Source organism: Saccostrea echinata, unplaced genomic scaffold, assembly GCF_033153115.1.
Source record: "Saccostrea echinata isolate AGI-Se365-2 ecotype Australia unplaced genomic scaffold, CSIRO_AGI_Sech_v1 ptg000030l, whole genome shotgun sequence".
Classification (NCBI taxonomy): Eukaryota; Metazoa; Mollusca; class Bivalvia; order Ostreida; family Ostreidae; genus Saccostrea; species Saccostrea echinata.
In genome coordinates this window covers 6,159,737-6,184,114 of record NW_026889779.1, presented here as the reverse complement: position 1 = coordinate 6,184,114, position 24,378 = coordinate 6,159,737, and the positions used below count along the sequence as shown (strand labels likewise).

The 24,378-nt window shown below is 32.4% G+C and overlaps 1 protein-coding gene across 3 annotated transcripts; it reads left to right on the top strand.

The window, feature by feature from the left end:
• The first annotated feature begins 185 nt into the window (after positions 1-185).
• LOC133196256 (LIM homeobox transcription factor 1-beta-like) lies at positions 186-15,506 on the top strand. 3 transcript variants are annotated; one of them, XM_061332173.1, is made up of 8 exons: positions 186-404; positions 4,749-4,913; positions 6,777-6,972; positions 10,912-11,129; positions 13,591-13,730; positions 13,828-13,905; positions 14,062-14,197; positions 14,663-15,506. In XM_061332173.1, the coding sequence occupies exons 3-8, from the start codon at positions 6,788-6,790 to the stop codon at positions 14,845-14,847; spliced, it is 942 nt and encodes a 313-aa protein (XP_061188157.1). In that variant the 5' UTR covers positions 186-404; positions 4,749-4,913; positions 6,777-6,787; the 3' UTR covers positions 14,848-15,506. The 3 variants fall into 3 exon arrangements, with proteins under 3 accessions (XP_061188157.1, XP_061188156.1, XP_061188155.1); XM_061332172.1 differs by lacking the exon at positions 186-404 and adding an exon at positions 2,679-2,840; XM_061332171.1 differs by lacking the exons at positions 186-404; positions 4,749-4,913 and adding an exon at positions 5,010-5,115.
• Positions 15,507-24,378: the final 8,872 nt, after the last annotated feature.

Sequence of the window (24,378 nt, the reverse complement as noted above, 5' to 3'; positions counted from 1 at the left end):
ATCCCTCAAAAAAGTTTTTTTTTCTAAATTTCTGCACACACATGCCAATCACCTGTATAAATAATCACCTTTAAAAAGCGTCTCAATAGCACACGTTGCAGGCATTGTTATCTTGAAGAGGCGGTCGATCTTCGCCGGTAGGCGTATTTTAAGCGCTGAGAATTCCTGCCTTGTTTTACTGTCTAGATCAAGAGTGACTGGGAATAAAAGCGAACTAGCGATCTAAGCATGTCTTTTGTGTATGCCGGTTATAAAATGTATTGAAATATAATACGTATTTTTAAAATAAAAAAGCAGTTTCCATCCTGTGCATGCAAGCTTCCATTTCAGGAGATCACAGCGACTGTTCGATAACTTATCTGTGGTATCAAAACAGCGTTTGGAAACTTCTTACGACATTTCAGGTAAGTTTACAATGTTTATTTTTATTTATGTCAGAATTCTATGTATTAAGTTTCTATCTCTCGTCAAATTTTTTTTATTATCATTATTTGAAAGGGACAATTTTGCTTCCTTAAAAAAATATTAAAAGCTTATAACACAAAGAATTTGTAATCGAATGAAGTATTTTATCCTATTATGGAGACATTTAATGCACATAAAAATCGGCAGGTGAAAATCAATAGTAATTAATGGTTTTGATTTTCAATAATTTATTGGTTTAAATTATCTTAAAAAACCTAAATAAACTTGTTTAAGTGTATTTCAAAGACGACTTTTTCATTAATCATATTGGATGCGTAAAATTATACTAATGTATTTTAAAATGCATATGTTTAAGCCCTTAATAGAGATAAACTTTATTTGAACTTTGTAAGGAAGTTTAAAGCTGGACTATCGAAAATATACATCTATGTATTTTCCCTTTTTTTTTAAAAAAATGTCATTTTCCATAAAGTTCCCTAATCTGCAAAAAATAATAATAATAAAAAAAGGATAGACGCTAACATTTGAATTTATAAGGCTTGTGTGCGGCAGAGAAAAGGGGAGAGGGTAGGAGACATAACTAAACCACCTGCAGACTAGATCAGATGACATGGAGCAAAAACTTCGGCATGAATCGATCTTTTATTCCAATTTTCATTTTTTTTTTTGACATTTTAATTTAATTTTTTTCTCTCTCTCTCTCCTTTTTGTCAAAAAATTTCATAAATTTCCCTTTGCCTTTCCCTTTAGACAGTCTTATCATAACAAGGAAGAAAACGTCAAAAACACAAAAACATTCAAATTGAAATTTATTTCCCGAAGATTTCAAATTTTGTAACCCATTAGATTAAATATCTTTATTTCATCAAAGTATTTTCTCATATAACACGTAATTGAAAGAGAGATATAGTGAGAGAAAAAAATCGTTATGTATGTTTTATGCGGATCTCTGCTTTAACTTTCAACAAGATGTAAAGTTTGTCAGAAAATTCGGCAGATATTGAGACGCCAATAAGTTTACGAAATATCATTGAAATTGCACCTACAAGTAAATGTTGAATTAAACAGGTCCAAGAAGTCATTTAAATATTTTTCTACTATAATTTTACGATGGCTAGTTTTCCATTTTCAGCCTAGTGGTTGGTCCACTAAAAATGCACTGCTCTACAAAACAATTCGTTAAACAATACAGCGTTTAAATGCTCTGATTGAAAGATTATACGACTACAAAGTAATTAAGACAATAAGATTATAGTAAGGTCGTTCTGCCGAACGCTCGACCATGTGCAAGACTGTCGTGATGCAATCCCTTTCATGACAACAAATTGGTCATGACGAAAATCTCCGGCCCGAAGAACCGACGAGGTCACAAAGAAATCCGATCGATCTTTTAAACAAAATTCTGCAATTTACTTAATAATTATTCTGTTGTTTAAGTTTTTGACTGTCTTCATTTGTTATTAGTAAAATCTACATGTGCGTGTTTTGTTTTGTTTTGTTTTGTTTTTTGTTTTTTTTTGTTTCTTTTGTTTTTTTTTAACTTTAGGAAAGGTTTTATCAGAGTTACTTTGAACCTTTCTCTATTTTAAAATGAAGAAATTTGCAAAGAAATTTCCAAAAACACTATTCGAAAATGTATTAGTAACATTGTTTATTAACTAATCTAGATTGGTGAATCAAAAAAAAAAAAAACACGACAAAACAGCTAAAACAGCAATTTAACAATAATTTTGCAGAGCTCCAACTTTTAGAGTAGAGAAGAAAATTATTACACTATTGGTAAAAAAAACTTGCAGCTTCAAATAGAATAAGAATTATATTGCCTACAACTGAACGCATGATCTTTTTACTGGCGTTTCTTCCGCGGGGTATGAACTTTATTAAAACTTTCCGTGTTCTAAACCCACTGTACCTGGACTTCCTTGAATACAAAATATAATTTTTATGTCAAAGATTTTTACATTTCGAAAAAAAGGTAATCTATATTTTCAATTAGCTTGACCTGTACCAAACAATCTCTCTCTCTCTCTCTCTCTCTCTCTCTCTCTCTCTCTCCTGTACCGTTTTACCTGTATAATTCACAATTACTAACATTTCGACAATGCTTTGATCGTCATCCATGTCTGGTTAAATACCGTATCACTAGTAAAAGTGTTTGATCCTATCAGGCGATGACGTGCCCAAATACAGAGAAGGAACCGTAAACATGTGTTTATACCCATAAAAAACGCATAAATTCGGTCTAAACTGTACCCCCATCTCGTGACGAAGCTTGTCAATCTCGGGATACGGCGGATTAAAAAAAAATCACATTCCTGGCCCGGTACCCACTCCATCGGGTCAACATTCACAATATTTGGGACTTACTCATTGTTTACCATGGCGACGTTCGAGTACAAAACCATGCCAGAATAGTGAGTTCTATTTCAAATGTAAATTTCTGACCAGTTTTCCTGTCCTCTAACATTTCTTGTTTACTACAGAGTATTTTTGTGATAGATTTGTCATGACCCGTAATTTATTAGGTCACAGAACCGGATATCAGAACGTCTATGTGATTTTATCAGTTGATCTGTACCGGTATATTACGCTACATGTAATCGGTGTTTTTTTTTATTTGCAAACCTTCTGAATTCAATTGAAAACCAAGTCCGCATGTCGTAAGTGCTAATTTAATCCTGTAACATGTTACAAAGTCTCAAATGGCTAACTTTATTTGCTTTTTATGCGAAAACTTCCACGATTTTCGCACTTGTCTGAAGTATGTACATCAAGACTAGAAAATAGAAATGGGTACGTGTGTAAGTCTGTAACAAATATTTGACAATTCCATGTACTTAATCAGTCTTGATGGATCTTCATTCTTTCATGACTTTCTTTAAATTTTCCAGTGAACAAATGAACAAGAGATTGAAGCAGAATTTATATATGTATTCGATTTAGTGGTCAAAGTCACTGTCAGTCGATCGGAGTGTTCGATTTCATAAAGACTTGCTCGGTTTATTTGATATTATTCAGCATGATTAAATGATTTTGCAGACACGATGCTGATTAGAATTTATTACACTTTGTACTTTTGAGATGTCTATAAGGCATTTTATATGACGATTCAAACAACAGGTTTATCCTCTTTTGCTAAATACGCCCCTGATTCTTTCCATAAATTTCAAACAATTTTAATTAATATTTGCTATATGATATATTTTCGATTTTTCATTTCACTACAGGTATTATCACCTTGTGTTTAATTTTGTTTAGATGATTATTTAAGATTAAAAATATCGAATTTTTCACAGATATCTTATTGCTTTAGAGGAGGGAACTCCAACTTCGCATGTTTATTTTCTCACTTCGGGTGAAAATAACTTTTTGACTTACACTTATATATTGACAATCCTGGACTGTTTTCTTTTCCGCAAGTTCGGAGGAAATAGTAAAAAATGGCAAGAGAACGCTTTCCTCCGATAGCGCGAAAACATTAATAATGACCTTTGCATGTTAGGGAAAAATATCCTTTCTTTGTATGCAAGCTTTTAAGCATTTTGTGACATTTCAAATCTAGTTTCAAGTTACCGGGTGCTAGCTATGAAACCAATCGGGTAGTAGCTTTTTATGAATTACCTCGTACCTCTAATGGTGGGGGATAGCGAGAGGGGCGCACATTGTGAAAGAGGATTAATATTACATTAGAGTGATTAATTTGCCGTCGTAATACAACAGATAGTGTATGAGAAAGTGGCTAATAATGGAGGTAAAAAATAAAATGTTCCTTTTAGAAAACATCATCGAAAGCAGACCCTGCAATCACATGAAGGTTCTTAAAATTAATTTCCATTGTACAGAACATGTATTTTTATTGCGTGTTATGTAAATGATGATTTTAAAACCTGACTTTAACCTGGAAAATAAAGCACAACTGTAAAAAAAAAAAAAAAAAAAAGGCACCGGTATTGAATAATGACACACAGCTATTTATGGCATCATTTTTAACAATCTTCTTTCAAGCATTGTTTTGAGTTTTCAAAATTGTGTAACATTGTACTTCATGTTACTCTAAATCACATTCGTTAAATCGAAAGGAACCAAGTGTTTATATTCCGTTAAAAACTAAAAAGTTGTTCCATTTTTTTCACAATTAAAATAAAGTAACGCATAACAAAACCCACGATTTGAGTATTGATTTTTAAAGCGAATGTAATTATGTTTGCTACAAGAAGCATTTATTTAAATTGTTTTGGCCTGGATCACCAACGCACGACTCCCCAATTTAGTCAAGTCCAACCGGAAACAGTCGTAAAGAATTTTCTTTGATTTGATTTCAGATTTTCTGGAATTCCAATTCAAATGGTCAGATTCTGAAAAGACAACGACGGCACCCGTAGAGAATGCAGTAACCTTCCTCAACAATCTACCCCAGATACTTGTATGAGAGGGAGCAATTTCAAGCGTTATATCGATCAGGGCCCCACAGCACAGGTGTCGCAAAGGTAAGACATTTAAACAGACAAGTCAGGTGCGAATATGACCACAGTTGAGGTAATAGCAAATATGAAGCGACCATTGAAGTGCCCAATAGAGTTAAATTGCCAAATCTTTTTAGTTTCAAGTTAGACTTCTTGAGAATTCAAGTTCTGTCAGTGTTGGTCTTGTAAAAAATGGCTTGAATTACTCGAGATTTCATGTGCATAGGTAAGAACTATTTCGTGTTACTTATGTCTGCTTTTCCTCTTTTTATTTATTTATTTATTTTTTTTAAAAATCGTCTACATATTATTTGTGGCATGTGATAGTTTGCTTATCAAAATGATAGCACAAGTAAGCTTGATTGGTTTCTTTTGGGTTCTTTCACATTTCATTTATTTTAAGTTATTAAATTTAACTATTAAATGACGTTTCTAACAGTTATGAGTTTCAATAGACAATATATAATTATCCTTGAACGTTAACAGACATTATTTTATTCAAATTCTGTAGATTTTCAAGCCTCTTTGTTGGAATTTTTAAAACCTTGTACAGCATTTTACAAAAATTTTAGGTTTCAACAAATAGAATGTAAAGACAATGCTCTGTATAGTTTATATCCTTCGCCGATGTGGAACATTGGTCGTCTTCCACTGAATTTGATGATTGTATTGTATTTTTACACTTTTACTGTACTGCTGTTGGTACAGGTTCAATTATAATTTATTTATAAATATGAAAATCAGTTTAATAGGAAATCAGACTGAAATTGAACGATTTTATTGAATTTAACAAATATCAATACATGAAACTGAAACTATTTGATATCATTTTCAAGATATATACATGTACCGAGTGTGATATAAAATATGTCTGTCCCTCTCTCCTCTTTAAGTTTGCATTAACATTAATTCTAACAATTTCTGAAAACTTAATACATTGACAGAGGTACCTAGCGTATATGATTATTTTAGTAATAAACTATCATCAAAAAATGGTAAAAACACATTATAGTTAAAATCAGACTGTTGGAAATCGTTGCTTTCATAGTAAAATAACAGAAAAAACTAACTACTCTGAAATCATTAATTTGTAATTGTTAATTTAAAAAGAACAAAACTACATGTATGTGAAATTTAAATAAAAATCTACAGTAGACGAAACAGTGTTGTCTCAGTTTAAACAAATAGTACCGTTCTCCATTGCATGTATTTGTGTGTGCTGTCTAGCACTTCCTGATATTTTCAGTGTAGTTTTGAAATTACACGTTCCGTCATATCAATACACCATTAATATATTTATTTTATTCAACTGACTTTATATGATTTACTGATAAATGATCAATAAAAACATTAAAATGGTACTTTTTTCTAAAGGTATAGCTCGTCAGATAGATAATTTTGTACCATAATAAGCGATTTCATATTCACCATTCTACTACAATACAGTGTCTGACCGCGAGAGTGACACACGACATGACTTCATTAGAAGACATCTAAAAACTTAAAATGGACAAAACATCCGTGACTACCCACACGATGACCACCGACTTCTTCATATGCCATTTTCATTATTCAGTGGACGTCCAATTACTTCCGGTCTGTTGAACGGACTTCCGCTCATTATAGAAAGTCCGTCATATGAACCATCAAGCTTGTGTCAGATTGAAGGTTCTCGTTTAAATCAATGCTGCCAGTTCCCTTTTTTCAAAGACAAAAAAAAGAACTCGTTAACATTGTTCAAAAGTTTTGGAAAACGCTGGAAATGTTTTCCATGACTTTTATTTAGACTCATATTTCCAATCGCTAACAAGCTACAGCAAACCAATGAAAGCATGTAAATCTATATAATAAAAGACACTGAGACTGGAAAAATTATTATCATTTCAGAGGTGATAGAGATGCCGAGCATCCATGAAGAGATCTGTGCTGGGTGTGGTTACCCCATCCGTGATAAATACTTGTTTAAGATAAACGACAATGTCTGGCATGAACACTGTTTGCAATGCGCCATCTGTCGGCTTTCCCTCACTGGAACTTGTTACAGCAAGAACGGTCACCTATACTGCAAATCTGACTACGACAAGTGAGTACTTTTCCAACAGTTCCTTTGTTATTGTGTTTGCTCCTAAACATGCAACTTAAATAACAGAGAATCTCTGATATCAACACTTTATTAAATTAAAACATCTTGTGATACCTATCTAATATATATTTATATAAAAAAGACTTGAAAATTAAACTGATTCTCGTCAAGTAATCACACATTGATATAAAAGAGTCTGTATATTCTCTTTTCTTTACCAAACGTTTTATGTATTATTAAAAGACTAAATTTAATTCTTTAAATTAAACATTTGAGTAGGTGGTACTCACTCGACGGAAATATTCGTTAGTATTTACAGTTCCAAGCTGTGTTGATAAATTATGTAATGGAGGAAACAATGTGTTAAAATAACACCATGATCCAACGAAAACGGTTAGAAGACAGGGAGAACACGCTCCTCATGTAAAATAAATGTGTGTCTGCTTGGCCATTATCGACACAAAAGTCAGACAGCGAACTGCCAATGCCTGCTTCTCTTTTTTGTTGAACATTGAATATATTTTTAAAACCAAACAAAATATGTAAACATGTCAAAAGTGTTAAAACAAGGAAAACATGGGTACAGTCAATATTTATAAACCGGCAGTGACTGTTTCCGTTTTTAACTTTTATTATGTATTTAAAGAGTTTATTTCTTTATTGTCTTTTCCTTACACACGCGGTAAATCATTCAGTTTGTTTGCTCCCTTAATTTTGTTCATTCATGAATACTTCAATTGAAAAAAATGACTCGAACAAATAATCTCCAACATATGTTGCTACTAAATCTGTTTTAAGGACTATTGCAAAAATTTACTAGTATAAATCATCTTATATCTGCTTTCTTTTTGTCTTTCTCTCTTATTTATTTATTTTCGTAAAGAGTTGGGCATTGTGCACAGTTTTCTTTAGGATACTCACTACTCAGTACCACTATTGTTGCAGTTTATCTTGTATGTTTCTCGACCTTCAAGAAATAATGGCCTATATTATGGTGATTGCCAAATTTATACAGATATTCATCTAATTCAACATATTTGTATTCTGGACCGATACAAATAAAGATTTAGGGGGCAGCGATACTAGTGTTTTAGACAGGAGCATTCCGCTTGAAACCAGCGTGACGATTTCCACCCGCTCCGTGACACATATTCAGATGAATTCAACCCAATCTTTTATTTTTATTGGATTTAGCATTTAAAACACCATTGTGAAAATTTTTTAAGTAAAAATTTAAAATTCAAATAAATAAAATTCGATTCAATTGATCCGATTACAAACTGCAAATGTCTCATATTCAGTCTGAATAGTCGAGTCTTTCGCTTTCAGCATTTGAGATCAGGTCCGATATGACGTTTCCTTCACGGTTTGTTTGCACGAAACTTTTCATATCAATGCAAGAGTAATTTCAAATTGACGAATCTCAAATTTTTTTTGAAAAATAAATTGAATAAAGGTCCTGATCGCATATTTTCTCTTTCCGTTAGACTGTTCTCTCGGACATAATAGGATTCAAGGTGTTGAGAATTGGTATTGTTTCCAAGATTGATAGTCCGTGATGAAATAGACATTACCGGTGAAAGGAAACGAGAGGGGGATGCTATCCCCATTTATGACGACTCATTGTTGGTACTCTACATAGATAACCACTAAAATGACCTTATCAATTTCAAATTAATCAACACTGTCAAAAGCTTAAACGAAGGATTTGACAAACTATTGCTTTTCTCTGTACCCACAGGTAAACTTTGGAATACGGTAAATATAGGAACCTACTTTCATACAGCATTAGGGTAAAAAAAATTACACGATGATATGATATTTGAATGAGAGACCCATACAAAAAGACTCCATTTCAACTTAAATTGACAAAATTTTTGTAGATATTCATTTTCAAATTTATTTAAGTATTTTAAGTTTGTGGTGAATCAATTCTAGTGACACCGCTTGCCTTGTTTCCATTGCGACATCTACATGTCACTTGGTTTTTAAAAAAATCATAGCTTTGTGCGGGGGTTATCTTAGCTTCCTGTGTAACCGTCTGTTTTCTTAAGCTTTTTTACTTGTTAAATATTTTCACCGATCCCCAGAATCCCGTGTTTCTTTGTAGCCGACTTTTATCTTCCGTTGTTTGGAGTACCCCTAACACTTAGACAGTGTCTGTTTATATATTATGGTGATATTTGGCTGTAAGCATTGTACAATTGTTAAGCAAACCCACGAAAACACAAGTCATCTTCTTTTTTAATGACCCACACGAAGTTTTCGAACAAAGAAATTCTGAAGATTACAGAAGACAAACCGTTAATCCTGTTGTTTTTTCATCAAATTTTCATCGTCATATCAGATTTCTTTTATATAGATATTATTTCTTCAGTAATTGTAGGATAAAAAAAGATATACAAGAGAAAGAAATGGATTTTTAATTTCAATCAGTGAAAAAGTTTTACTTTAAAAAGTCGAGCAATTAGAAAATAATGAATGAAATGTCTACAGGTATTTTGAGATGACGGTTGTTTCAGTGCAAATAAAGATTTGGATATCTAAAGAATTGTACACCACTCATTTTAAAGGCTTGTCAAGTGCAGAGCGTTCTGCTGTGCCTCTTGATTTGAGTTTAATGTAAACTCAACGGTGGCAAGTGAAAGCGAGCAATATTTATTGTTTAGACCCTCGAGGAGAAACACTCTTCTCTTTGAACGAACCCCACTTTGAGAAGTTTCCAATATAAGACCCACAATCGAGTACCCCTTTTTTGTATCCAACGCGTCATTAAAATATTCGCAAAACACAACGGATTTCAATTTAATACATTGTGATATTTTGAAGATAACAGGTTCTCTATTTATTTTTATTTTTTTCTAAAAGTAATTCTTTTATGCTTATTACCATACCAAGGTTCCATAGTGAAAAGAGGTTGTTCGTTAACAATTCTTACGTTTGACAATTTGGGCATAGGGTTCAGATGTGTAGAGATATATTTGCTGACAAGTTCTGATCGAGAAAGTAATTATACTATAAATGTCAGACGATTGCTTATCGCATAAAATAATGATTAGTGAAATGAAAGTGACACACGTAAAACTTGTGTGATATGCTTCTTACTAAAAGCAGTCACTTAGCGGTTGACAAAGGGTCACGACAACTGTTTAAAAAGGTACATACATATGCAAAAGAAAGGACGGATACCGTTTTCAAACACACAGTATTACGTTTCATATCTAAAATACTCTATTTCTATAGATGTCTCATAAAATATTTTAACTTATTTAATCTTTTTTAAATCCTATTTTTTTTTTTTTTTTTTTTTTTTAGAAAATGAATATTAGAATAAGATTTCATGAACTTGAATATTTTAAGTCAATTACTGACAAATATGCTAAAGCTTAAGGTTCATACACCCGCTGCTCACTCATATAAAATGTTTCTTTAACTCTCATGATTTTCCAAAAGAAATGCATTTTTTAAGTAAAATACTAAAAAATTATAGCCTAGCTTGCAGGGCAAAATTGGACCAAAAAAAGACACTTCAACTTGACAAATTTATAAGGGAATAATAGACATATAATGTCAGTATGTCATAAAGAGTTATCTCTCTTATCAGAGTATTGATGAACCTTAATTATAAGTTTTACTAACCAAGTGACTTAAAGATCAAGAACATAGTGCAAGACGATAACTAACTGTATGGATGCTACATTTTGTGTGAAGTCCATGATTAACCGCAAAGATACGATCTCACGTTTATCTTCTGTGCAGTGATAATTCGTCATATAGTTAACGCTTTAGCTCACAGCAAATGTCTGCTCGGGGTGATGGAGTGAAAACCTGATATCTTTTCCTTTCAAAGACAAAGGTTGTCTTACACGAACATGTCTGACTTTTTTGCTGATAGAAAAAGCAAAAGAAGCTGATGACGTTGATTTTTTTCTTCTACAGATTATTCCGCGGGCGGTGCAGCGGTTGTGGATTCAGCATAGGCTCCCACGAATTAGTCCGCCGAGTGTACTCCAACACCTACCACCTGCCTTGTTTTCGATGTGTGGAGTGCGGACACGTGCTTCAAGATGGAAACGAGTTCTACATCAGAGACGGCCAGATCTTTTGTCGATTTGACCATGATAAGGAGTTCCACATACCCTCGTTCAGCCCAAAAGGTAAGCCAGTTCAAAGTGGAATAGAAGAGTAACAAAGCAAAACAAAATACTAATGTATTCAATATTCAACAGACCTTCTGGATGATTGAAACTTCTCTCATCCTGAATCTGATAGGTGAAACACAACACAAAAATTTTTAATATAACACGACCTAACTATATGATTATTTACATGTATATTAAATATGTCGACCAGCAAAACAGATTTAGTTCTGCGATGCGCTTTGTACAAATGGATTTCCCCATTATAGAATTTAATATGTAATATATTATCAATATTGTTTTTGAGTTGAAATCTACAAGTATACATGGATAATATTTTGTTTAAACGTGAAAAGTTTCTTTAAAATAAAACGTACGTCTGTTTGAAGCAAAGGACCCACTCTTACTTATAATGTGCAGATGTTCGCAAGCAAAAAAAGACTAGTCGTGTATAAAATGACTAAATATTTCTTTTATTCAAGGGTTAGAATGTGTCATACATAAGATATGCTGTAAAACTTTCTTCAAATATTGTTGTAGACTGTTTTCGTCGATTGATATTTATCGTTATATACAATACATATTGTTCGTGTGTAAAGCCGGTTTATCAATATTTAAGCTACTAATATGCAGGATACCCGTCTAAGTAGCCGCTAACATAACGGAAGTGTGTCAATGTTTGTACACGGGGGAAAGAGAGAGATCATCATCTGGGGAATTCAGGGTCTAACACTTTGGGGACTACCGGGTCAATTACTGATTTGTTTATGGTAGCAAGCTAACAATGGCCCACTGTTGTAGACAACCACCATAAACATGCAGTGTTTTATTTGTTTTTCTTCTATTGTCTCTTGGTTTGCAAGCCAAAGAGAGAGAGAGAGAGTTTCTAAAAACCTTGTAAAGGGTCTTTATAGAACCTTGTCCCACAACTTTCTTTTTCTTCCATTCTCTGGGTGACCTTCTCTTGTGAAGTTAAATGTTCTTGTGTCGACCCAGGGAGGGAGAGTAATGACACTCCGCTTGTTAATCACCGGTCCCGAGGACTCTTACATCGTCCCATTGTCAACGAGCACCCAGAAACAAGTCCACTCTTTGTGTCCAAAACAATTTCTTCTTTGAAACACCTTTGAGAACTTGTTCTGTTTTTAAGATTTAAAGAGAAGTTGGCAAAGGTTTTTATCAGATTGAGCAATACTTCAGCATTGCCTAAGTACCAATTAAAAAACTTATTTTGGTCTCTTGATCATTGTCATACATTTTAAGCATTCTTTTAACATAGAAGAAAACTATGATATGTAAAAACTTGCTCATTATTGCTTAATACAAAAAAATTAACAAGGTACATGGGATATTATTGAGATGTGTCCTCTTAACTTTTTTGTTTAAGGTAAAGACGAATTGGGAATCGCGATTTTCTTTTACACACAAATCTGGCAACACAAAACATTTAGCAATCCATTTCTTCAAACGACGTGACGATTTCAAATTGTCATTCTTCAAGTGAATCTTTTAAACAAATGCTTAAGGTCTGTTTGTATGAGCCAACGATAAAAAGTTCACATTAGATACATAAAAATCCACACGTGTTCCGTCTTTTGAGCTCATACCGGGTCAGGTTTGGTTTAGGTTAGTCCACAAAAGCCGTATTCTACCGTCTCTGTAAGACTCTCAGCGTCCACAGAAGCGAGGGAAGCGAATCGATAAAGCTCAATACATTTGTCAATTTATTTAATTCGAAAATCCAGTAATACAACGGAGCTTGTTTGACTAGGAAACACTTGGCACACAGAGCGGCTAGTCCCCCGCCCCTTGTTGTGCAACTCTTTTGTTTTGGTACTTCGGTTTAAGCTATTTATTGAAATCACACATTTGCTTTTTCCGATGTTTTTTAAGTGAAATAATGTGATTTTTGGTCGGTCATTATTAAACCTGTGCAGTTTAAAACACTATTTCCACCCCCAATATCTTTTCTTATGTTGGAGTATCAAATTTGTTTCGCCGCCGTAAAAAAAAAAGTAGATTAAAGTTTCCCTCCCTCGTTGCTGATTTGTATTTTATATAGGCACGTTACACGAATCATTGGTTCCCAAGTATCTGTATGTGTTAAACTTCCTCGTGTTACATATCAAATTACCGATAGAAGACTTCCACAGACAGCTTGATTAACCCCTGCTTTGTTGTTTTTAAGCAGTTGGGCCACTCAAAATGTTTTCGATTTCAAATTAAAAAAAATTAATAAATATCTATTATTCTTCTTTCCAAAATCTTGCGTCAGTACCAAATGTAATAGCAAATAGTAGTTAATTTTTTTTAAGTTTTTGGCTCCAAAATCCAATTAACTTTTTTTTAACAAACAGAAGGAAACTAATCAAAAGATAGCACGCGCGTTAAAAAACGGACCACCGCATTGATATTTATTAGCTGGATACCCTCGAATGCACGTGCAGTGATTGTAATATTTGTTTTAATTTGTTTCTAGTGGATGAAGACAGTGATAGCTATGAAGATTTCGATTTGGACGTAGATCGACAGGCCAAGCGACCAAGAACCATCCTAACCACAAGTCAAAGAAGGAAATTTAAGCAGGCTTTTGAAGCCAACCCAAAACCGTGCCGCAAAGTAAGGAATTTTTCCAGATAAATGAAGGATTTATATTTGTAAATTTACCTGTTTTTGTTTTGATAAGATGTAATGAGGTCAGCGATTTATTTCATAGGTTCGTGAGCAACTTGCAGCAGAGACTGGGTTAACTATAAGAGTTGTCCAAGTATGGTTTCAAAATCAGAGAGCCAAGGTAAGAAATCACAGAAAACAATGGATCCATATTTTTATTTTTTTTAATCAGTTGTTTATTAAATCATTTTATGCTATTGATTTGTATCTGTTGTTCACGTTTTCCATATGAAGTTATGATTTAAAACATTTACACTTAATTTCTTATCCTAAAAAGGTGAAGAAAACTTCCCGGAAGGGCGGTAAAGAGACAAGTGAAAAGGGGAGAAAACGGAAACTTCGAAGTGAAGATGGAGAAAAGGATGGATTTCAAGAATATGAGGATATGAATAGACCCACATCTGACAACGAAGGTTAGCAGCTTTGTAGACATGAGGTATCGGTTTTGAAGCTGGGAGAGGGGATGAAAAACAATTGACAACTTACCTGAAAAAAAAATTTTGACAAGAAAAAAAAAGAGAAAATTTTCCAAATTCCAAAATCTTATTGGGGGTGGGGGGATTGTGTAGGTTCCAACTTTTTACAAAAAGAACTTTTTTTTAAATATGTTAACATGGTTAACATAGGAGGGGGACAACCGACCTTTCAATGATATTTTCAGATTACAGTAAAACATATTCCTTGATACTTCGTGCTTGAGCTGACATGCAACAAATAAAAGCTGTATAAAAGGGACTTCAGTTGCTTGTGGCTAAATTAGAATTCAGTGTTGACGGAAACATTTTGAATTTGTAAACCATGGTTTACAGAACTATATCAATATAACCTTTTTTTGTTAAAGCAAATGCAGTAATGGTGCTAATCTTATTTTTTTACAGGTTCAATGTATTCAAACATGGACAGCGGCAGTAATATGTTTCTTGAAATGCCGACTTCTGATGACTCTGCAGAATCGCCTGTCCCACCCAGAATAGACAGTTGCCAAGATGGAAGCACTACCTGCCCAACCAATCACATTAACAAACTGTATTCAATGCAGACCTCTTACTTTTGTGCGGAGTAGTAGGAATGGTGTCTCGTCGGTTTCGTCCATTTCATTTATTCCGCCCAAATCCGGTACACTGGTGCAGTACATAGTTAATTTACACTCTCCTGTATATATTTAAAAATGATATATTTATTACATTGCTTTTGCTGCAGAACTGCAGTCATGTTGTCTCATGTAATGGGAATATACTGTTGTGTCCATTTTCAGCTGTATATGAAGCAGTCTGACGCTTCTGTTGTACTTATTTCAATGTTATGGGGTAAAAATATTAACATTTTCCTTGCATCTGATTAATTTAAGAACGCATCTTTACACGTCATGAGTTCTCGTCCATTCATACTAAGCATCACTACAATTCTCATCAAATGAGTTCATGAATGAAATTTCACACAAGTTCATTAATATGGACTTGATCATCCAGCATGTCTTTGCTCTCAAATCAGATTAAAAGACATAAGTAGCCAGTTAGTACAGAGATAATTTTATTTTTTGAATGAACTTCTGCATCCGCTGTCATGTCTGTTTTAACAGCAAAACACCTGGTTGTCCTGGACATTGTACATGTCTGACCACAATAGTTCATATATGTTGTCAGATTACTTATACTTTCTTGTGTTAATATTTTGTAGTATTTATTATTTCTTTATTGATAATAAAACGTTTATGTGATTAAATTTAGCTTGTTCATACAACTCACTCTTCTATGTCATGAGAAATTTGTGACAACACTTAAGAATTTTTTACCAGAGTGCAACGAGTATGGAGTAAAACCCTCTTCTTTTCAATCTAAGTTAGTAAAAAAAATTTGAGTTTTCTGATAGCGTTAGGTTATATTCTCAGATTGTATTTTTTTTTTAAATTGTGCTCTATGGAGCATTTTTGGTATTGTCTCTCCCGACAAAGATCTTGTTTGGATTTCTCACGGATATCCCAATCTGACGTAAATCTGCAAGGTTTATTCAGGGTGCTTGAGTATTGTCGTCCCATTGATTCATGAGAAATACTATCAGTCAAAGACAAGTTCATTCCTAAAAAAAAGTATTCGTATACACATGGATTTTCTTTTATATCATTTGATATGCCAGATGAATTTTAAACAGTATGATTGTCTCGGTTGATCGGGATTGGGTATTCAAAATGGGTCAACATAAACAAAGCTACGTCACAATCGACGTGAACCGAGAATGCTGGTTCCTGAATGAAGGATGTCTCCCCCAAAATGACAGTTAGTGACCCCAATAAATGTTCTGCCGATAAGACAATCACAGCTGAATAGTGGAGCGATCCTCTCTACCTAGCTCTACAAAGTAATAATTCGAACGATCGAATCAGACCTAGAACTTCTTCGACGAAGAGACATGATGACTATACCTCAGTACAGATAGGAATGATTGATTTCTTTTTAAAAAAAAAAAATAAAAACTTCTGCGGCCATCATTTTAGAGGCAGCAAGCCATTGACGCTGAAACATCTTGGATAACTACATACTGCATTGATACCATTCAATTGTTTCGCAATATTGGTGTGCAGTTCTGAAATTCTTACTTACTCCATAAAAATGACACAGTTGTAAACAAGCTAAGTATATGCCCCACGTCAATTTAGATATCAACTCGTTCAATAAACTAGATATTTTTAATTTTGTAACAATGATCTTTTGAATTTGGTTATAGCATTTATTTATTGTCCAATGCATTTTCCGCAACATAGATTCCAATGATATTTCCATTATGTAAGCAAAAGAACACATAAATGAAATTATTTTATGCGTCACCCATATAAAGATTGAAAAATTTTAAGCATTTTTACCATGCTTCATGCGTTTTGAACACGGTCCGTGTTCCAGAAACAACAACGCCCTTTATTGTATTGCACCATTACGGTACCTGACAGTTGCTGAGGTTTTTTGAACAGTGGAGTATTAAAATAACATAAAAATCTACCGTTTTAAATCATTACACCGGGCTTAACGACGTGAAATTTTAGGTTAAATGACCCGAGTAAATTTGAGATGAAAGACGGTGCAAGAGGTCGAATGGAGCGGTGTGAAATCGACGTGCCAACGATCTCATGATGACAGATTGAGCATGCGCTGTCATCGTCATCGTCTGGAGCAGACACGGCATGTCGCTACCAGTAAAATTCTGTCAGCCAAAAAGACGTTGACATCTTTAATATAAGAGAGAAGAAAAAGGTAACCCATATCCGCTGATACCAGGAACACAATCCCGTCCTCTCACACCGGATTGTTTATGCACTTTTGGGTACAAACATGCCACCACAAGTACATGTAAATCTCTGGTATCAAATTTCATATTTCAGGATATATAGTTCTAGCAAGCATCAAATGTAACATTTTTAATTGGGGGTTTTATCATATGTTAATGCATGGATTAGAGAGTTGATTTAAATATGGCGAAATTAAAATCACTCGAAGGAAATGAATCTGCTTCACGTTCCCCTGAAGGTGGAAGATTCTATTTCTTTAAGATCCTGTTAAAAATGTTTTTGTTTTTGTTTTGTTTTTATTTGCAAAATGGAGACAAGTAAGATGTATTGGTTATATAATATACTTTGAAAGAATAATGATGTCTAATAAATGTTTAATTTGAATGGACTATTGAAGGCGAGGAAACCTTTTAAATGAAATTTGGGAAATTTTTAAATTCTCATTATATATTTTCAGGAAATGTCAATTAAAGCACCAATTATGCATTTTCAAATTGAAAATTGATCGACAAGTATATTTTAGATCAAAAACTAAAGAATTGTAGGGGTTTTTTTAATCCGGTATCTAGTTCTTCTTTTCAATTGTTATATTATACGTACATGGTCTGAAAATCATGTGTTATCATTGCAAGGATATATTACTTCCAATTTTATTTCATGGAAATAAACATCGGTATCTAAAAAAAGATTAATAGAGATAATCGATTTCTCTGAAAATATTTTGTTGTTGTTGTATTTTTATGGGGTGAAATGTCTAATTTTTACAAGACTATTTCTAAGACTGAAAAAATTCTTGAATCATATTAAGTTTCATGAAATGAAAATCATCGCAAGAAAATTGTCAATTTCAAGCTTTATTTTCAGACCTATTCAATTTGATTATACGTGTGTAATTGTTCCTGCCCGAGAAGCCTTAGAGGGAAAAAGCTCCCTTTCAAACTCTTATACTTCTACGGAATTCTCTAAGAATTATTTGTTTTAAATATGGGATGACGCACTACGATTGTCTAAAAACAATGTCGAAAAATTAAGTGTTCAAATTTTGTTGAACAAATCTCAAGTAAATTAACAAATACAATTTATGGCGATATAATCATTGCGGGGTTTATATATTCCTCTGTGCAACCCCCCCCCCATATATACACGTATATATATATATATATATATATATATATATATATATATATATATATATATATATATATATATATATATATATATATATATATATATATATAATTATATCAAACTTCTGCGAAGTTAGCTATTAAGGCAATACCTGCAGCATTATACACAGAGGGTGAAAGTTCAGAGATAAGCTTTACATCAAAAAATGACAATAGATAGGGTGAAATAGCATGCGTGCCCTTGTCAACAACTCAATACAGCTGTACAAAAACCGAGAGAGCAGAATCACTAGTCTACAGTGTATCGTTTTCAAAATTTCGACCTTTTGTGTCGCATGCCAGATTTATAACCACAACACGCAATGGGTGCACTACCCAACTATTCGAACGTGAAAGAATCGTCTACGATAGAGACATTTTGAAAAGAGAACTCCTTTTTCGGTCCGAAATGCTAATGGTTACCTGTAACAAAATATATATATGCAGGGAAAATCCAACTTTTGGCTACGTCTATATAAGCGACGGTGTTTATGCTTACAAGAGATTAAGTTTACTTCATCTCTTTATTGAAAGTCCAATCAGGAGATGTTCACGGATAGTTTGGAATTCTAGCTGGTGTGACAACTGATTGACACTTGTGCGAATGTATGCATGTGTCATCGCCCATTTTTAGTCAAAATTATCAAATTACCAAAATTAATATTCAGGAAAAGTTCAAAATTCCTACAGCATGAATATTTATAAAGAGGTTTTTCGTCTTAATATTCAGTAAGGGCTAGTTGCAACTTCAAGTTGTTCAGACAAAATTGTGAAATATTCATTAACACATTAAGGTTATTTTTGTGGTAATGACTTTTTAGTTCTTGGAGTCAAAAACTGATGACGTTAAAAGTTTAGAAGTTATTGGTTTAGGAGTGAAAAACAAGAAACACTTTGGATCCAGATGTGAAGTAGTTCTGAATCTCTGACGTCACTAGAGGAATGGGAAATTTAGTGTGGGATACAGTTAAGGGTATAGCGATGCGTTTGTTTCGAATATACATAGAGGATATTCAATGTATTTAGTCTCTATTAAGATGGTTTAGTTATTATCTCTATCTTTTGACAGGCCAGAAATTATTTTTTACTTACTTTGATATCCTTTCACACTGTGAGAGAATATCACTTTGGTATCCATTCACACTGTGAGAGAATATCACTTTTATTCAATAAATAAATCACAGTATTTTGCTGTTGAAAATATAATAAATACAGGATTTCACTAATAAATTGTTGAAAATTCAAGACACCGTCATAAAAACTCAAGATATTAAAAATTCCAGTAAGAATGTAAACTTGAAAAATACTCTACAACTTCGAATTCAGGAATTTATTTCGAAAGGAGATGGGTGAACATAGCGTGCAGAAAACCTATAGCTTGATACATAAATCATGTTCAGTTTGTGAATTTTGTATTTAGGGTAACGTTCTCATTATTGAAGTTTATGAAATTATGCTAAACAAAACTTTTCTGAGGAAAATTTTCTCGGCAAAGTTTATTCTTTTATTAAAAAAATAATGTGGTATTCGTTGGGTTCGAACCCTAGCAATAAAAATCTTGAATATCATTTTCTTTCGAGACTAGAACGCTAACCACTAGACTACACAAGTCGTGATGAATAGTGGCATTTAAGTCATGTTTGTGATATGACCCTTGAATTAATGGACTTCAAGTATTTCTCGACAATATGTAAATGTTATGTCATAAAAGTATATTTTTAAGGTATTGTGGGTCTTTGCTCCATGTTTTTGTTAACTAAAAATGTATATTTTTATGCAAACTTTGAGGATTAAGTTTCCAAAAAATGGAGCGAAGACCCACTCATATCTAAAAATAGTAAATGACTCTATTTGCCCTCTGTAGTGTGTATATAATATTTCATAAGTAAATAATTTCAATCTTTGTGAGATTTTTGCAAATTGTAGAGATTTTACATAAAGTATATTTTAATGTTAGATGAAATATCAAGGAAAATTGTGATATAATTTTGATTTAATTTTTCACCTTCATGTTTGTCACACTATAGGCTTTTCGCTCGTCATGTTCACCCATCTTCTTCAAACAAATAGAGTTGCAAATTCAAGACACTAAAACTGAAAATGTAAGAAAATTCAGGGTTGTAATTTGAAAAAAATTCAAGATCTTTAGAGCCTTAAAACTTTCCAAGAAATATTATCTAAAATATTTGAATTAAGCATTTAGCACTTTCAAGATAATATTTTGAATTTTTATCAGAAATTTAAAGATTTTGTCTTTGAATTTCAACTAGGATATAAATTCAAGATCAATTCCTTCTTCATTATTTATAAAAATGTTATATATTTTTAAATCGTTGTACTGCGATCAAGTGAAAATTTGTGATATAAACAAAATGAAAAAGTATATATCCATTTGTTTAACTTCCTTAAAGTAAAGCTAAGATTCGCATCTTCCTGAATCCTCGCTTTCAGATAAATGAAATATCCATGGACGATTTTTTTTATTCTCAACTTTATTTTTCTTTTCCCACATACTTCAGTTTCTGCTTTCTTCTAATCAATATTTCTGTCGAAATAAAAAAAAAAGGAATTGATACTTTGTTTGTAGATATTATTTTAAATGCACTTATATTTGTTTGGTAAATTTGGTCAAAACATATGAAGTTGTTTACCTGCTTTCCTGAACATTTTTACTGTATTTGAAGATATTGTTTTTCGAGAAGTAAATTTGTCTAGCAAATTTGGTCAAACATATGATGTTGTTTACTTGCTTTTGCTGAATTTTTTTTTTCTTTTTTAGATACTATTTTTCATGCAGTATATTTGTTGGGTCAAAACATATGATGTTGTTTGTCTGCTTTGCTGAACATATTTAATTAGATCATTTTGCAAAACTTGGTTAAAACATACAAAGTTAATGCAAGGTTTCCTGAACATATTATTTGTCAACCAATTAATCTAAAAAAAAAAAACGTTTTCTTTGCAAAAATACATTGCAATTACTATAGTAAACAATCTCTATTATCCCTTTTCAGGAAACAGTTTGGCACTGGAATTTTAATTCTTTCCTGTATATGAAGAATTTATCTTGTACTGTCCTGACCATAATATGGGTAATGACATTTTTTCCTTATATTTGATTAATAAGAAACTTAGAATTCCATTGTTACCGGGACACTGTCGAGCTCATTGCTTCATGCGACAATAGGTACATGTATTTTTAACACCTTGTAACAATGCATTTTTCACGTTTCTTCCCTTTCGCTTGTGACAACACGTGTTTTTCTTACTGAACTTCAAAATTTTCAGCAGGTGTCTCAGCGCGTAAAAAGTTAAGAATAGAATTTTATTCTTTGTTTAGAAAATCTTGACAAGATTTTTGTGAATGGTAATTATAAAATAAGTAAATTTTTTTCGTTTTTTTCAACAGGAAAGATATTAAGGTACGGAATGAATTAATAATGAAATATCTTTTATTTTTCAAATTTGATGGTAAATCAAAAAATATTGGTTAGAAATAAAACGGAATACGATTATATCTAGAGGACATTTCAAAAAGATATCTACAGTACCGGAAATATCCATGATAAAGTTTTGTTTTCTCATATACACATGTACTTACCTTGAACTACTCGTGTTTTCCTTAAATGTTTCTATTTATGGAATAAAATATGCACTGATAACAATATGATTTCTGTTGAAGAATGGAACTGCAGTTGTGTCACATTGTACGTTTTGAATTTACTAGATGGCAGTTCATACAGTTTACAATAAGAAAAAATAGAAAAAAGGTAGCATTTCATTTTTTTAAAGAATAAATGTACGAGTAAGAAAATAGGCAAATAGAGGTTCAGAAATTTGACTGGATTAGAATGATATAATGTTCACCATACCTAATTTTTCCATGGAGAAGATGTTCTATTTAAGATGTCATTCCATCCATGTCTACTAGAAAAAGATGATAAAAATATTATCTTTTTGTTTCAATATTTTTGCAATATCTGTCTCAATACTGTAATATACGATTCTATTACATACAACACTACAAGTCGTCATATTTTTACATCAGATTTAAAATTGACGTGATCGGTGACCTGGTACATCTTCTCCTTTTATGGTGTTTAATACATCAGCATCCATCCCCAAAACTGACAACACTTGCGTGTATTTAGTATACCACTAACATTTTTTTTTACTTGGAAGTAAAAGTTTGGTGTCATAAAATGGCCAGCGGCCCTTCTATTATATAAATTTTCGTAATAGAAATAACAGAAAAAGTACAATTGACTATGAATTCAGTGTAAAAAAAAAAAAAAAAAGAATTACATTGTGCATATTCTTAAATTCTTTCTGAGATAAAAGGAACTACGAGGCTTGGGATATCTATTCAGCAAAATGTTGATCATTTATTTTTATCACTTTAAACAATTAAATAACCAAGAAAATGCTTAAGGCCTTTTCCTCTTCGGTTATATTTTGGAGGCCACCTACATGTATTTTGCCAATTTATATATGTTATGTAATAGTGTCCTACAAAGAGGCCATTTTATTGCCATATTTATTTGTTTATTTATTTGTACAAGCTAATCAAAATGCTTAAGATGCTCTAATATTTTCTTCTTTCTTCGTTTTTTAATTATATATAATTAAGTTTTTTTTCATTCTTAAAATTGTACTTATGGGAGCTGGGTAGCATGACTTTTTTAGAGTATTTAAACCTGGAAAAAATCAATGTCAAAAGACTAGAGGAAATTGCATTAATTATATTATAAACTAGAAGATGTTTATTTTTTTTCTTTATTTTTTTTAAATTGTGTGTGAGGGTGTGTTGTGCTTGTTTACTTCATAATAAATTATGGCCAGAAAAGTCATATTTACCAATTAACCAAGTAATAAATTGTTCAAACTTCATCATTAAAGTTAATCATATTATAGGAAAAATTAGTAAATCTCAAACAAATTTTCATGAAATGCGAATAAAGAAACCTACTATGTATTTTCTAATTGGAAATTGATCAACAAAAACATTTTAGGAAAAAAAAAAAAAGCTACAGATATCCAGGCATTGGAAGAAAATAGCATGATTTTTATCTTTATACAAAACTTAAGTTTCTTCTGTGTACTTCAATTATTTTATAATGCAAAGTGTTTCCTATCATTGTAAAACACCATAAATCATTTCTAATTTCATATCATGCTAATTAGCATTGGTATCTAAGGCTAAATTAAAGGAAAAGTCGACTTCTTTAAATCTGTATTTTTAACATATCTTTATAGGGTAAAAATATCAACGTTTTGAAAGACAGGTTTTCAAACTTCAAAGAACCTTGAATCACATTGAGATGCATAAAATGAAAATTGTTGCATGAAAATGTTTCATATTTAAGCTTCATTTTGAGACTTTTTGAATTAAATAATAAATTAAAGAATTATCCTTCCTGGCTGAGAATCGGATAAGGCAAGTAAGCATGTACATTGATGACATTTTTTTTTCCTCAAAATTTCTCAATGGCAAATATATATATATGGAGCTGTGGGACTGCTCTGGGACCGCTGTGGGACTGCTCTTGGATCGCTGTGGGACTACTCTGGGACTGCTATCTGTCAGGTTGGGTCTGGTTGGTACTGCATATATATATTTACATTTGCTATGTATTTCTACTAAGCCAACTGTGCAATTGATTTGAAAGTCATTTTTGTGTAGGGTGAATTCACCATGCATCGGACACCCTTGCACTTCAACAAGTTCTAGTGATATCGCTACCGACCGAATATTATCAAAATGGAACTTAACATGTAGTATGTGGTTAAAATATAAATTTTTGACACAATAGTGCCCTATTTATTGAGAAAATATCATTAAAAACCGATTTTTTCGAAATAAGTCAGAATTTACCAAGGATCGGACAATATTCACCATGCATCGGACATACGATATCTAAACCAGAAAAATATCATACCTTGATCTTGGTGCTTTAAAATTAGTGATATCAAAAGATTTTTATCTTTTATTTAAAAATTAACCTTCTAATTAAATTTGAATGACTATTTCGATCCTCAAATATGAAGAGCTTTTAGTTGCATCAAATCGCCTTAGAAAGGCTTTACAATGCTAGTATAATATGACAACTCGCGCCTTTGTCTCGTGGGTTATAATCATCTAGTTTAAACA